Below are 13,362 nucleotides of genomic sequence, written 5' to 3'. Positions count from 1 at the left end.
GTGTCTTCCTTATGCATTTTTTTTAATTAATGAATATACTAAATATCTCAGGTAAGTGTTTTTAAATATATAGCAAATATAATGCATTGTTTTGGAAATATATTATGCTTTGAAGATCAAAAGATTTCCACAGCACTAAAACATGTTATATAAAAATCAGTGATTTGCACTCAACATAATGATTATAGACAATGAATGTAAACACATTTCAGTGTTTATTGTGACAAAGCAATATGACTACCGCGGTATAGTAAATATTATAAAGGCAGAGATGTGTTTCCTCATTCTATGGGAGTTTATGATTCACTTTGTTTTGTTAGCTCATAGATGGTTCAGCGGTTTATAGAATAAAGGGGCATCAGAATCATCAGACTACACTGGAATTGTAAGTTTCACAGTTAATTACAGAAACAGCAAGTAACATTTAATTAAAAGTGAGATTTTGATTTAGAAGGATTGAAATAGTAATTAGTGTGGGCTATAACTGCGTCTAGTCAAGACAACGTCTCTCCAATAAGCGTTGTTTCATTTATTTATTTATAACTTTTTTTTTTTTTTTTTTTTTTTGTACAGGGGAAACAATCGTTTATTCATCAAATAGTTTATAGGCTACTATAAGATAGTCTAGGTAACTTATGAAACTGGTCTATAATTGGAATGGTGACAGAGAGAGGAAGAGAGGCTATCTCTTAGTAATTTAGCAGTAATTTTAATTTTAACACTTGTTCATTCTGAACTCGAGGGGAACTCTAAGAATCCGCGGACGTTTGCCCAACGGTTCCGTGTAGGCTACGTTATAAAACACGTCCAGACCCCAGCGGAGGACACACGGAAAGGACGCGTCCATCACACCTGAGAGTTTTCGCAACTATTGACGCAACAGCATCGAAGGTAAGATAGCTATACATTACGCTCTGAACATCCGTTCAAACAGGTCAGTTCACTTTAATCCCATCTTTTTAATCTGAATTATTTGATATTATATTATATTATATTATATTATATTATATTATATTATATTATATTATATTATATTATATTATATTATATTATATTATATTATATATAAAAGTTGTTATGTTTGCAGTGGGACATACATTATATTTTAGACAACTTTCCGCCAAATGTAGAATATTTGTACTTTACAAACTTAATTTGGAACTTTTAAATGGACTGTAACAAATAACTGAGTAAATAAATAAATAAATAAATAAATAAATAAATAAATAATAATAATAATAAAAGTTTAAGGATATAATATGCATTTATAAACTGCTTTAAAACTATATTTTAATATAAATGTTGAAAATGTAAACGTTCATCTTTTTATTTTTGGTCCATGGCCATAGATGCCTTCCTTTGAATACTGGCAATTAATAATTGTTGTATTTTTTTAATGATGACTGGCATTTTTATGATATAGATTTAAGTTCTATATGGAATAATGTCCATGCTACGTTAATGATTGAATGTGTTAAGTTGCTTATATTCATTCTTTTATTTTGTATTGTACTTTTGATCAGAGAAAGTGACTGTTAAATCACGTTAAATATGGCATTTTGTCTTTTCTTTTCTCCAGATGGCTGGGTTGATGAAGTTCACCCTTCTCTTTTGTTTGTCCATAGTGAGGATGGCTGCGCTTAACATTTTCCCTGAGAAATGTGAGTGTACTGACCACATCATTATTTTAGCAAGAGTACACACACAAACACACACACACTATATTTGTATCATAGTGGGGATTCCCCCAGTTTTGGGTTTAGAAATACATATTTATACATCCATTCTGTATTCTAAATTATTTCTCTTTATGCAGTTAAACTGGCTGAGAGAAGCAAATCCGTTACCCTGACCTGTAGAACAGATAAAGACAATATCAAATGGAGACTGGATGATAGCATACAGCCGATATCGGAAACAGAGTTTGAAAAACTCAATGGGCGGGATTTGACCGTGATTAACCTGCAGGAAGACCTAACCGGTAATTACACCTGCTGGAGTGATACGGGTCTTGAAGACTACACCTATCTCCTGCTCGACAAGTCTAAAGAAGTTACAGGTGGGTACATTCGTATCAAAAATTTACTTTACAAAAGTCACTTAACTCACTTCTACGTTCAATCCACATTCTAGATCAGTGATCCTAATGGTGTCCCCACAGTCACGAAGAGCAGGAAAAAATAATGCTCATCATATGCAAATCATAAAATACAGCAAATATCAAATGAGGAGAAAATGCTTTCAGTTAAAAATAAAGGTTCAAAAGGGTGTTTTCACAACAGTGTCATAGAAAAACTATATTTTGGTTCCTGAAAGATCCTTCCAGTGAACAGTTCTTACAACAACCATTTTTCTTGGTGCGAATACCATTTTAATAATCTAAATAATCTTCTTACTATATGAAGAACCTTTTGTGGAATGGAAATGGTTATGGAACCATTGATCTTAACATCAAACCTTTATTTTTTTCTTTCGTTTTTGACATCAAAGACTGCATTAAAAACTAATTGTACAACATTTTGTGCAAATTCTGCAAAATCTTGCTTTAATCAAGAATATTTATGGACATTTTCATTTTCTTGCTTCACCTATCTGAATGTAAACATCTGGGTTCTGAAGCAAAACTAGTTGGGAACCATTGATCTTAATAATTATGCTCTTTAAAATATATTTCAAAAGTGGTGTAGCCTTCTTTAATGGCATCAATGACCCCTTGAAGAACCTTTAACATCCAACATTTCCTTTTCATTAGTGGACAAATGTTTGTTAGATCTTGTTCTCACTGGCTCTATTTAAGAACAGTTCACTGAAAGATTCTTCAAGGAACCCACCTTTCAAAAAATTATTTTTAAGAACGTAGATGTGATGTTATGATTTTGTAATACAGTTTTGAAACTAGTTTCCTAGGGACTTCATAAAAAAAAGCCTCATTGAGTCATTGTCTAGGCCACAAAGCAGGAAGGCAGCTACTTTCGGTTTTGGACACGGTCAGAGTACTCAAGCTTTGTCTGTTCAGTGTCAGGCCCAGCTTTTCAGGGTATTTCTCTCTTGCTTTTCAGCTTTTAATATCAACTGCACAGCTGAAACCTTTTCCTGCTCTCAAAAAATCAAATGTGCCTGGACATCAGAAGAATTTACTGCTTTCAGACTTCGCAATACAAGGTATCAGAAATACAAACACACCCACAGATACACTGAGCTTATTTTAGCATTGACGCAACCAAGTATGCTAATTGTATCTATTTAGGGATGATGGTGACTGGGTGTCACAGTCCGTGGATGGGGATTTTTTTCTCCCACATTCCACCAATTCATATTCTGAAGAGTCTGAGCGGCTGCTGATCACAGGGGAGGCAGTTTCCACATGCTGCTATATGAAAACGGACTACAGCTTCTATCTACGAGACGTTGGTGAGTGTGTGGGTTAAAGGAAATGATGTCGCTTACTCACCCCTCAAATTGTTCTAAACCTGTATGAGTTTCGTTCATCTGTTGAACACAAAATATGATATTTTGAAGAATGCTCACAACCAAAGAGTTACATATTTCAGATAAATATGAATTAAGGAAAACAAACATTGACTATAGCATAGTATTAACATAAACTGGGAGAAACTGTGTTATAAAGGGGGCATTTATACCCTGATGCAAAGTGTAGGTGAAGTTATGTTTACACAGAAGAAAGCCAGGTACGGGTTGAGTCGAGCTATTCGTTAGTCTAGTTGTTCGATGAGAAAAAGATTAAATATAATTGTAATAAATGCATTAAGAATCCATACAACTGCAGCAGTGGAGGACAATTATTCTGCTGCGCAAAACTGGGGAAGATGGCACGGTTTGATGTTCTGGTGTTCGGGCGTTTCAGGACAGAAATATGCCAATACGGGACAGTCCGTTCAGTGGTCGTCGCTTGATAATTGAGACTGTTTAGGATTTTTTGGGAGATTAAAAAAGAGGAGTGAATGGATTATAGTGTGGTTGTGTCCACACAATGCTAAGACACATGCAAACACCACGTAAAAGGGAATTTTGCATCCAACATCCCCTTTAAGAACTGAGAAAAAAAATTCAGTTTACATCTTGATTGTATATTTTGAATAATATTTATATGAATCATTAATGTAAGTTTGTTGAGGCCCTCTAGTGGCTCTCTAGTTGAAAACCACTGATCTAAAGCGCATCTGATTGAATGTTTTCTCTGTTTTTCCTAGTTAAGCCAGCAGATCCAGGCATTTCAATCTGCTCTATAGAAAATGAGGGGAGTGATGAACAAATCATTGAAATAGAGGTGAAGCCTCCCTCGACCTGGCCGCAGCCCCACAGTTTCTTTCCTCTTAAGCATGAGATTGAGTATGAGATACGGCACAATGGGGAGGTACGACATGCTCTCCTGAACACACACACACACACACACACACACACATAATGAGAATGATTTCATCTCAAACCTAAATGACTTTCTTTCTTCCATGGAGAAGTTTATCATAATATTGACTTACATAAGACATTCAAATCACTGGAATTGTGTGAGGAACGAACAAAAAAATTCAAGTCATGATTCACTGGAAGGCATCAATTTCATTTTAGGATGAACTGTCCTTTTAAGAATGTTGCAGTAATGAATTGTCTTGTTTTCTGCTTCTTCGTCTCTTCAGCTGAAGACTGAAGAAAGGGAAGAGGGCTCAAAGATCAAAGTTAAGGGCTCCATCACCAAACTAAGGGTCCGCTGCAGAGACCTGCTACTCCTCTCTCAGTGGAGCGAGTGGAGCAAGTGGAAAAATGTAAACTAGCGATTAAAACCTCCCCTCCTCCTGAACCCTTTATTTATATCTCCTGTCCCATTTTTCCATTCCTTATTTATTATTTTTTATATGTGTTTATGTATGGATGCATGTACCATTTCTCTGTCCTATTAAAAACCTTTGCTCGTCTGTTCTGTCTCTCGCTTCCTTCAGATTAAGCAATATCACAGTTGCGATCATGGTGTCGCATGGCTGTGATTCACTGGCCATGATTTACTGACAGGAATTACTGTACTATGAAATGCTGATTTTTGTGCAAACACGTAAAAAAACTTCAACATACTTCCTCATATCGGTCACTAAATCCTAAAACCACAAACTTTAAAGAGCTTCATTCTATTTACACAATTCATTTCATAAATCATATTCATTCCTGTAATGGACAAATGTCTTTACCTGTCTCTGATCAATCTGCTGCATCCTTTCTGAGTAAATGTATTCATTTCTATAATCTTGCTGACCCCAAGTGCACTTTTGAACACTAGTGAACATATGAGAGAGAAGCTCAGATAAACAGTATGAGTTTGTGCTTACAACAGAATGCACATGATTTCTTGTTCTCCGTATAGGTGCCCAAAAGGAAACAAAGAGGCTGTAACAAAGAAGCACACTCAAAACCATGCAACAAGAAGAAAAATAAACAGAAAACTCGGCAGAAGAATTGGAAATGCCTGAATTGGGAATTTTGATTTTCTAAAAGCATATTGAAACATTGTAAATAGAGACAGTGAATGTGTGTATAATATGTCTTGAATAAATTCTATAAATACTAATGCTGAGCTGAGCATGTTTATGAAACTTTTAGTGAACAGCAGGAGGCATAAGTGAGGATGGAGGGGATGCCGCCTCCTTTTGGGAGCTTTATGGAACTTTTTGTATAATAAAAATCAACAGTAGATTTTGTAAGAAATACAATATTGTATTTTCAAACATATTTATTGGTATAATTGTTATTTCCATATACATCTCTGTTCTTTTTAACTGCACTCTTTTATTAGCGTGTCTTCTTGTTTGTCTCTGCTCATCTGTTGTGTCCGAGTCTTGCTGCGGATGCATTTTGATCGGCAGGATAAGTCATGAAAAACAGCCGATGGTCACTGTCCCACTCAGCTTTATGAGAGAGAGTGACTTTCAAAAGGAGCCCTAAACACACAAAACACAAACAAACCAAGTAAATGAATTAACACTAGCAATTATTCTTCACAGAATTAACATTAAACTACAGACCTGTTCTTAGACTCAATCGGGTATTTTTCTATATATAACCATTTTTAAAACAATATTATACTTAATATATCATATTATCATTTGATTGTCTTAAATGTATATATATATATGAGCAATGACATATGTCTGAGTGAAACATGATTTGTAACAAGAAAATGAGAATGGGAGAATTGGAGTGGATTCACTATGAACTGAGTTTTTGCTGTCTGTGATATTTAGCTGTTTCCTGCTCACTTGAACAGAATCACTTATTACTCTCACAATATGAAATATAGCATAATACCATAGAATGTGACTGCACAGAGCAGCCAGATACAGTATTGATTGGTCTTACAGTGCGAAATCAAAACCTTGCTGTTGCATTGACTCCACATTATTATATAACATCAAGGACATCTGAAAAAGATTTAATTAAAAGTGTGTGAAATCCAACTCCTCTACCAAGCTCAACTCCTGTAGTCGAGACTTCTTAGCACACTTCAGGAAAGTTTTGTGATCACTGGCGAGGAACAGCTATGTGGAGTCCAACTGATTGCAAGATGAGACTCAGCAATTACCTAAAACTGTGCATCCATGCCATTTGCTTGTTTGCCTCTCCGGCAAAGCCTGCAGTCATTCTCAGAGCAAAGCTGTGATCGTTTCCGAGCACCTCTCCATCTGAGTTCACATCAACACTGAATCACAGACCACAGATGACAAAACTGGTGAGCAACTTTGTGTGTGCGAGTGAGTGAATTTGAATGCACATGTGTGATACTTCTAACAGAAGGTGTCATGCTGTGGACTCCCCCTACTTGGAGGGGCCTGAGAAGGTGGAGGACTGAATTATCGTCAGACTCTGATGCCATTATGGCTGTCGCAAATAATGCTGATGACACAGGAGCCACGGTGATCGTGCTCTCAACCTCCAGAGTTCACCAGCATGACTGTGTCTCTGAAGTGCAAAAAGCAATCCTGCGAAACTTATAAACTTATAAAATAAAGAAAAAACTGAATCAGTCTCACATTCAGCACAAACAAAAAGCAGTCTTGAGCATCACTGCATTACATATTTTTCGAAGTTGTACATGAAACATATTATTGGAGTAGGTTAAATATATATATATATATACCCATATTTTTCAGACTATAAGTCGCACCTGAGTATAAGTCGCATCAGTCCAAAAATACGTCTTGATGAGGAAAAAACATATATAAGTCACACTGGAACCAAGAACCAAGAGGAAACATTACCGTCTACAACCGCGAGAGGGCGCTGATATCAAGTGTAGACTACAGGAGCACTGAGCAGTATATAGCGCCCTCTCGCGGCTGGAGACAGTAATGTTTTCTCTTGGTTCATTTCTCTCAGTTCATGTCAAATTAATTTTGATAAATAAGGTGCACCTGACTATAAGTCGCAGGACCAGCCAAACTATGATAAAAAGTGTGACTTATAGTCCTGAAAGTACGATATATATATTTCAAAATGTATTTCAGGGGCAAGAGTACATTTGTGAACAGAATAGCCTACTAGAGGGGATTGTTGCCATTTTGCTCCTTGCTTATGTGTTTTAAATTCACATGTTTTAGAAAAACAAATAAAGTTTTTCTTAAAATATGACATGAATGTTTTTTTCTTGGATTGAAATATATAGAGGGTAAAATATTAGTTTTTAAATACATATCTACATTTTTAAACTGTATTTCCAATATGGTTTCAAGTATTTTTACATATATTTACGCCTTTTTAAAAATATTTTAGATTTTTTTCATATATATTTTGAATTATATTTAAAAGGTTGTAAATATTATGCTGATTATGGTTATTACAATTTCCAATATTTTATCTGATGATTTATTCATATTGCAACATTGTTGAAAAACACTCTCATATAGCAGAAAAGAAAAAAATACTCACTGGTTTCAGGATGTTTTGTTTTGTCTCAGAGCTCCTCCTTTCTGAACTGTGAGTCTTTTTGCAAGATAAAGTTCTTTCGAGGTTCCTGCAGAGACACTGCTCATTTACACGTGTGCTCTTGTGAAATTGATTTTAAATGCAATAAATGTAAGTAATAATTTGTATAATTATAACTACAAATTAATCATTTTAAATAAAATAAAAAATACTAATGCATCCATTTTTATGTAAAATTTCATCACAATTTAAAGATTCGATACTGGCGTCCTGCAGTAATAGAAAACCTAATCTGCATTTAGACAAATTTACTATTTCATAAGCTTTCTTATAGTACACTGGCTTATAAAACAATCCAAGTGTTCACTGTTGTTCCCAAGATATATAACATTGAGGTGCATGTCTTCACTAAAAACAAAATATTATTTTATACATTTATAGAAACACACGGATCAGCTGAAATTCAATTATGAGAAATGATCCAACAATTAGGATTCAGAAAGACTATAGTTTCATTTCAATATCTTTTATATAATATTGGATTTTCACTCTTCATGATTTCACTGGAATCAATATGTGTGCAATCTCTACAGTGAATCCTGTAGCATTATCAAATATGAAACCAAATAACTTTCATGGTGTGTATGCAGAAAGAAAAGGGCAGTGGAGATTTTAGATAAACTACATTAGAAGGAAGAGAGACTGTGTAAGTGCGGTTAAGTGCTTTCACGTCAATAACGGAACTGACAGATCATAAATAGATAATACACATTTATGAGAGCTGTGCTCTGAAATATTAAAACTGCATTGGGGAAAGCAACAAGCAGCAGTGTGAAAAAGTACTGCTGATCTTATTAAAGAAAAACTCTCACTCCAATCAGATATTACAACTGACATGATCCACCTGCTTCCTTTGCAACTTCCTCCTTCTTTAACTGGCGGAAGAAATGACACACAAGACACAGTCCCACTGAATAACCAAAACCAGATTTATGAAGAAACAAAGGAATATTTTCACAGTCGAAGGTGCCCTGAAAAAGGAGGAATCCCAATCCAGAAATGCATGTGTTCATACAGTCATAATGGAAAAACAGGTATGCTTCTGAGGAGAAATGCATAGGCTATTTCTACAAGATGAACAGAAAAAATATCAAACAAAATAATGTCAAAAGTCAAAACTTTTCCAACGTTGCCTCCTTAAATTAGGACATCTCATTCAATTGTCTTCACATTGCAGTATTCAGATAACTTGGTGCTGCTTAAAGCATTGCCCAGGCTTTCTATTTGCTTGCTAAGTTTGAGCGCCTGTCAGTACTTAAGCTGTGCATGGTTGCTAAGATGTTCTGGGAGGTTGCAAGGTGATCGCCTACTAGCCTGTGATTGCAAATCTGATCATTTAGAAAAGTAATTGATTGAGGTATCATTCATTCTGAAGTCTCTAGCACAAGATGAATTACAATTTCATGGATCATAGATCAAACTGCATGTAAAAAAGCATCGGTTCCAACTGGAAAATCACTCATTAATCATCCACATCAGACAGAAGTGGGACTACGAAAACATCAGGCTCAATAAAAGTGGACAAACACTCCTTTTCTCTCGATCTCTCCCCTCCCGCACTCACTCAGTCCCATCACAGCCCATTAAAAGTTGCATGCTGTTGTTTGTCAGCAAATGGAAAATGCGTGCCGGTATTGATCCACCATCATGCATCCATTCTGGATCTCTGGAGGCTCATTTTCCTTTTCTTTCAAGCTTTTGTGAGGGAGGATATTATGTCTTGTAGCACTGTGATGGAGTTCACCACAAGTTCAGGTCAGTAATAAAGAATATGCATCAAACTAAAACAGAGACGAGATTCATATCTCTCACACATCAGCATTTCCTCCAAATACGGGGACATTTAGCCGATTTAAAGGGCAGTTGCATGCAAATTTGCAACTAGTAATGGATTTTCCATGCATTTAAATGGAGAGAGAGCAGAGGTGTGGAAGAGAGAAATGTGTGCCGCTGTGCGAGCAAGTGGATGTCGTCTCAGGTTTCAGCAGAATTAGATTAGACTAATGGGAACTCCCCAGCATCCGTCAACAAAGAGGGCATACCGGAACGTCCTCAGGCCATAAACTGCCAAATAAGCATTTAACTGATAAAACTGCTTAAATTCAAACAAAACTAAAGGTAAGGGAACTCCAAAAAGGCCCACTGAAGGTTTCAGGAAATGTAGTCTTTTTTGCATAGGTTTTAAAGTCTGCCATGCTTCAAGTTTGTCAAATCGGGTTCCTGAAGAATTCATGCATTCTTTAAAATCTTGATAATATTATCAAATAAACACATATAGGTCCATTCAATGTGGCTGCATGTGTGTTAAGCGGTGCTGACTGGAATGACGATGATGAGGATGAGGATGAGGGTGGCAGTGATGCTGAGGGCAGCGATGCGGTACGCCTGGTTCCTGCTGCAACGTGTGAACGAATGCGAACGCCGCAGGAGTGTGTCGGAGGCCGGCGTGTAAATCTCATCCGTCCAGAACTCCAAAGACTCAGGCGCCTGCAAAATAAATATAAAAAATATCAGAGTTTGATATCAGAGCTGGTTTATCTGCTAATTTTGAAAATAACAATTATTATTCCAGATGAAAGAAACAGTTCCCTCAAACATGAAAATTTGCTGAGTATGTACACCCTCAGCCATTCAAGATGTACTGTACTGTAGATGAGTTTGTTTCTTCATCAGAACAGATTTGGAGAAATTTAGCATTACATCACTTGTTCACGAATGGATCCTCTGAAGTGAATGGGTGCCCTCAGAATTATAGTCCATAATAGTAATCCACAAGCAATCCACACCACTCCAGTCCATCAATTTACATCTTATAAAGTGAAAAGCTGTATGTGTAAGAAACAAACTCATCAGGACAACTTTAAACTTTTGCTTCTGGCAAAAACATGAGACCGTAATCTATAATCACTTTTCCTCCAGTGAAATACTTTGATACGTTGTCTTCTCACATCAAAATTAAAACTGTTAAAACTTGTAATTGGTGCTTGATCTGTGTGTATTTCTCTCCTGATTCAGACAAGACAACTTTTTCACTGGAAGAAGCAATATTATCTGATAGAGGACTCATATTTTAGCCAAAAAGTCTAGACTGATTTGTTTACTAATGGTCATGTGGATTATTGTGATGTTTTTTTTATCAGGCTCTTGATCAGGTGAACTGTTCCCAGTGGTGGAATGTAACGAAGTATTTGTACTTCGTTACTGTACTTAAGTAAATTTTTACGTATCTATACTTTACTTAAGTAAAAAAAATAATGCATACTTATACTTTTACTCAAGTAGATTTTTCAGCAATTATCTGTACTTTCTACTCCACTACATTATTAAAATGCGTGTCATTACATCCTTCCGAATCTTGCATAAAAAATTTTTTGGTCGACTGACGTTTTGCCGTTGCTGGCCAATGCACGTTGAAACAGATCGGAGATCTGATTGGCCAAAGAACTCACGCGCTCAGCGCGTGTTTTGAAACAAACACAAGCGGAACTGATTTAAATCGAAGATATTATAATATTTGTTTGACGTAAGTTAGTGGTAACTCTTACCCTAACAGGGCAACTTCTTTTAGCTGGTTATTAGCACGCAGGGACGATAGCTTGCTAGTTACATTTTTGGAGATGAAGCAAACTACTGCTATATCTGTGCATTCGTAGTTGGCTAAAGCTGTTTGTTTGACTCGATGAAAATTTTTTTAAACTATTTAATACGGCGTCGGCTCCTAGCTTCTTTACCATACAACATTGGGTATTTATTTGACATTCACAAATAAGCATGCAGGCAAAACTATATCTTGGTTTGATTCGATTGTGAACAATTTTGAACTATGACAGTGGTTTTTCGTCAATATCATGATATTATATATATATATACACAGTACAGGCCAAAAGTTTGGAAACATTACTATTTTTAATGTTTTTGACAGAAGTTTCTTCTTCTTATCAAGCCTGCATTTATTTGATCAAAAATACAGAAATAAATGTAATATTGAGCAGAATAATATTGTGCAGAATAAACTGGTCATACAAATTTGATTAAAGTGTTCAGAATAACACTCACCTGTGTACTTTTGAGTTTTTTTTTTACTGCTCTTAATAGTATAGTAAAAATAAAATAAATTCTATGTCATAATAAAATAAATTGTACGTCATAATTGGCTTAGCCTAATTATTATTTAATGAGTAATAAGAAAATAACCAGATTTTTACAGTGTCAGTATTACACAACAACTCTTTCCAGTACACAATAGATATCGTTTGTGATTGTTACAATTGAACAGCCCAGACATTGAGACAACTGATTGTACTTTTACTTAAAAAAATACTTTAAAGTAAATTTAAAAGTATGTACTTTACTTTTACTTAAGTAAGATGTTGATGTAGTAATTATACTTTTACTTAAGTATATATTTTGCAGGGTAGTTGTACTTTTACTTAAGTACTAAACTTAAGTACTTCCTCCACCACTGACTGTTCCTTTAACACAGATTTATAAAACATGTTTTGCTAACCTCATCAGAATCTATTGGTTAATATATAAGGTAAGCACTTTAGAAAACTATATTGCCATCCAATATAAAAATGTTATTCTAGCTTTGGTCAATTTGACACTAGCATAAATACACTGTAAAAAGATACAGATTGTTATCAGGTGAACTGTTCATGAACCTGAGGTAACAATGATTTCAATCCAAACATTACATTTGGAGTTGTTACCTGAAAATCCAGCGGTGTTAAGTCTGACTGGCTCCAGGTCACTTTGGGACGTTCAGTCATATGCTGAGTAGTGCTATGGACAGATGTGCGGCGTGTGCATTGTGGGTCTCAGGTGGCATGAGGTGAAAGCCCGTCACTTCCTGCACTACAGAGCCCTCTCTTTTATGCACTCCACCTAAATGATCTAACTGAGGAGCCAAAAAAGGTTTATATTATGTCCAAATATTCACCCTTATATCTATACATATACATTGGGTCTAAAAGAGACTACTAGTCAAAATACACACACCACACACACACACACACACACACATATATATATATATATATATATATATATATATATATATTCTGCATTGCAATTTGAGTGCAAAGTTAAATTTCTTTGCCTTTGCTTTAATGACAGCAGCACTCACTGCATAAAAATCCACAAGTTTGCATAAAACCTGTTGATCATGTTCATGAAAATGAGGATCTTGTGCTTCAGTTCAGTGTAGCAGGGATTACATAATTATTTTGGGCCAGCCCTAAAGTTAATATTATCTCCTGGTTAACCTCTGCAAAAGCCCAAACAATTTGTTTTCATTAACTTTCTGATTATTGCAGGTGATAAGCTCTGTGACCAGCAAAAGTGTAAGATTCTTACAATATAATCTTGTGAAGA

The 13,362-nt window shown here is 35.5% G+C and overlaps 2 protein-coding genes across 2 annotated transcripts; one reads left to right on the top strand and one right to left on the bottom strand.

Annotated features, from left to right (window-relative positions):
- Positions 1-302: 302 nt before the first annotated feature.
- On the top strand, positions 303-4,995 carry LOC113100347 (interleukin-12 subunit beta-like). Its single transcript, XM_026265155.1, has 8 exons — positions 303-385; positions 743-891; positions 1,580-1,661; positions 1,817-2,059; positions 3,060-3,162; positions 3,248-3,411; positions 4,212-4,375; positions 4,656-4,995. The coding sequence occupies exons 3-8, from the start codon at positions 1,580-1,582 to the stop codon at positions 4,788-4,790; spliced, it is 891 nt and encodes a 296-aa protein (XP_026120940.1). The 5' UTR covers positions 303-385; positions 743-891; the 3' UTR covers positions 4,791-4,995.
- Positions 4,996-10,123: 5,128 nt separating this feature from the next.
- LOC113100355 (major intrinsically disordered Notch2-binding receptor 1-like) lies at positions 10,124-12,782 on the bottom strand. Its single transcript, XM_026265177.1, has 2 exons — positions 12,699-12,782; positions 10,124-10,473 (listed from the first exon to the last, which is right to left on the bottom strand). Exons 1-2 carry the CDS (start codon positions 12,756-12,758, stop codon positions 10,291-10,293), a joined length of 243 nt encoding a protein of 80 aa, XP_026120962.1. The 5' UTR covers positions 12,759-12,782; the 3' UTR covers positions 10,124-10,290.
- Between the last annotated feature and the right edge of the window lie 580 nt (positions 12,783-13,362).

This window comes from Carassius auratus, unplaced genomic scaffold (genome assembly GCF_003368295.1).
Source record: "Carassius auratus strain Wakin unplaced genomic scaffold, ASM336829v1 scaf_tig00217248, whole genome shotgun sequence".
Lineage (NCBI taxonomy): Eukaryota > Metazoa > Chordata > Actinopteri > Cypriniformes > Cyprinidae > Carassius > Carassius auratus.
This window is presented reverse-complemented; position numbering and strand designations above follow the sequence as displayed.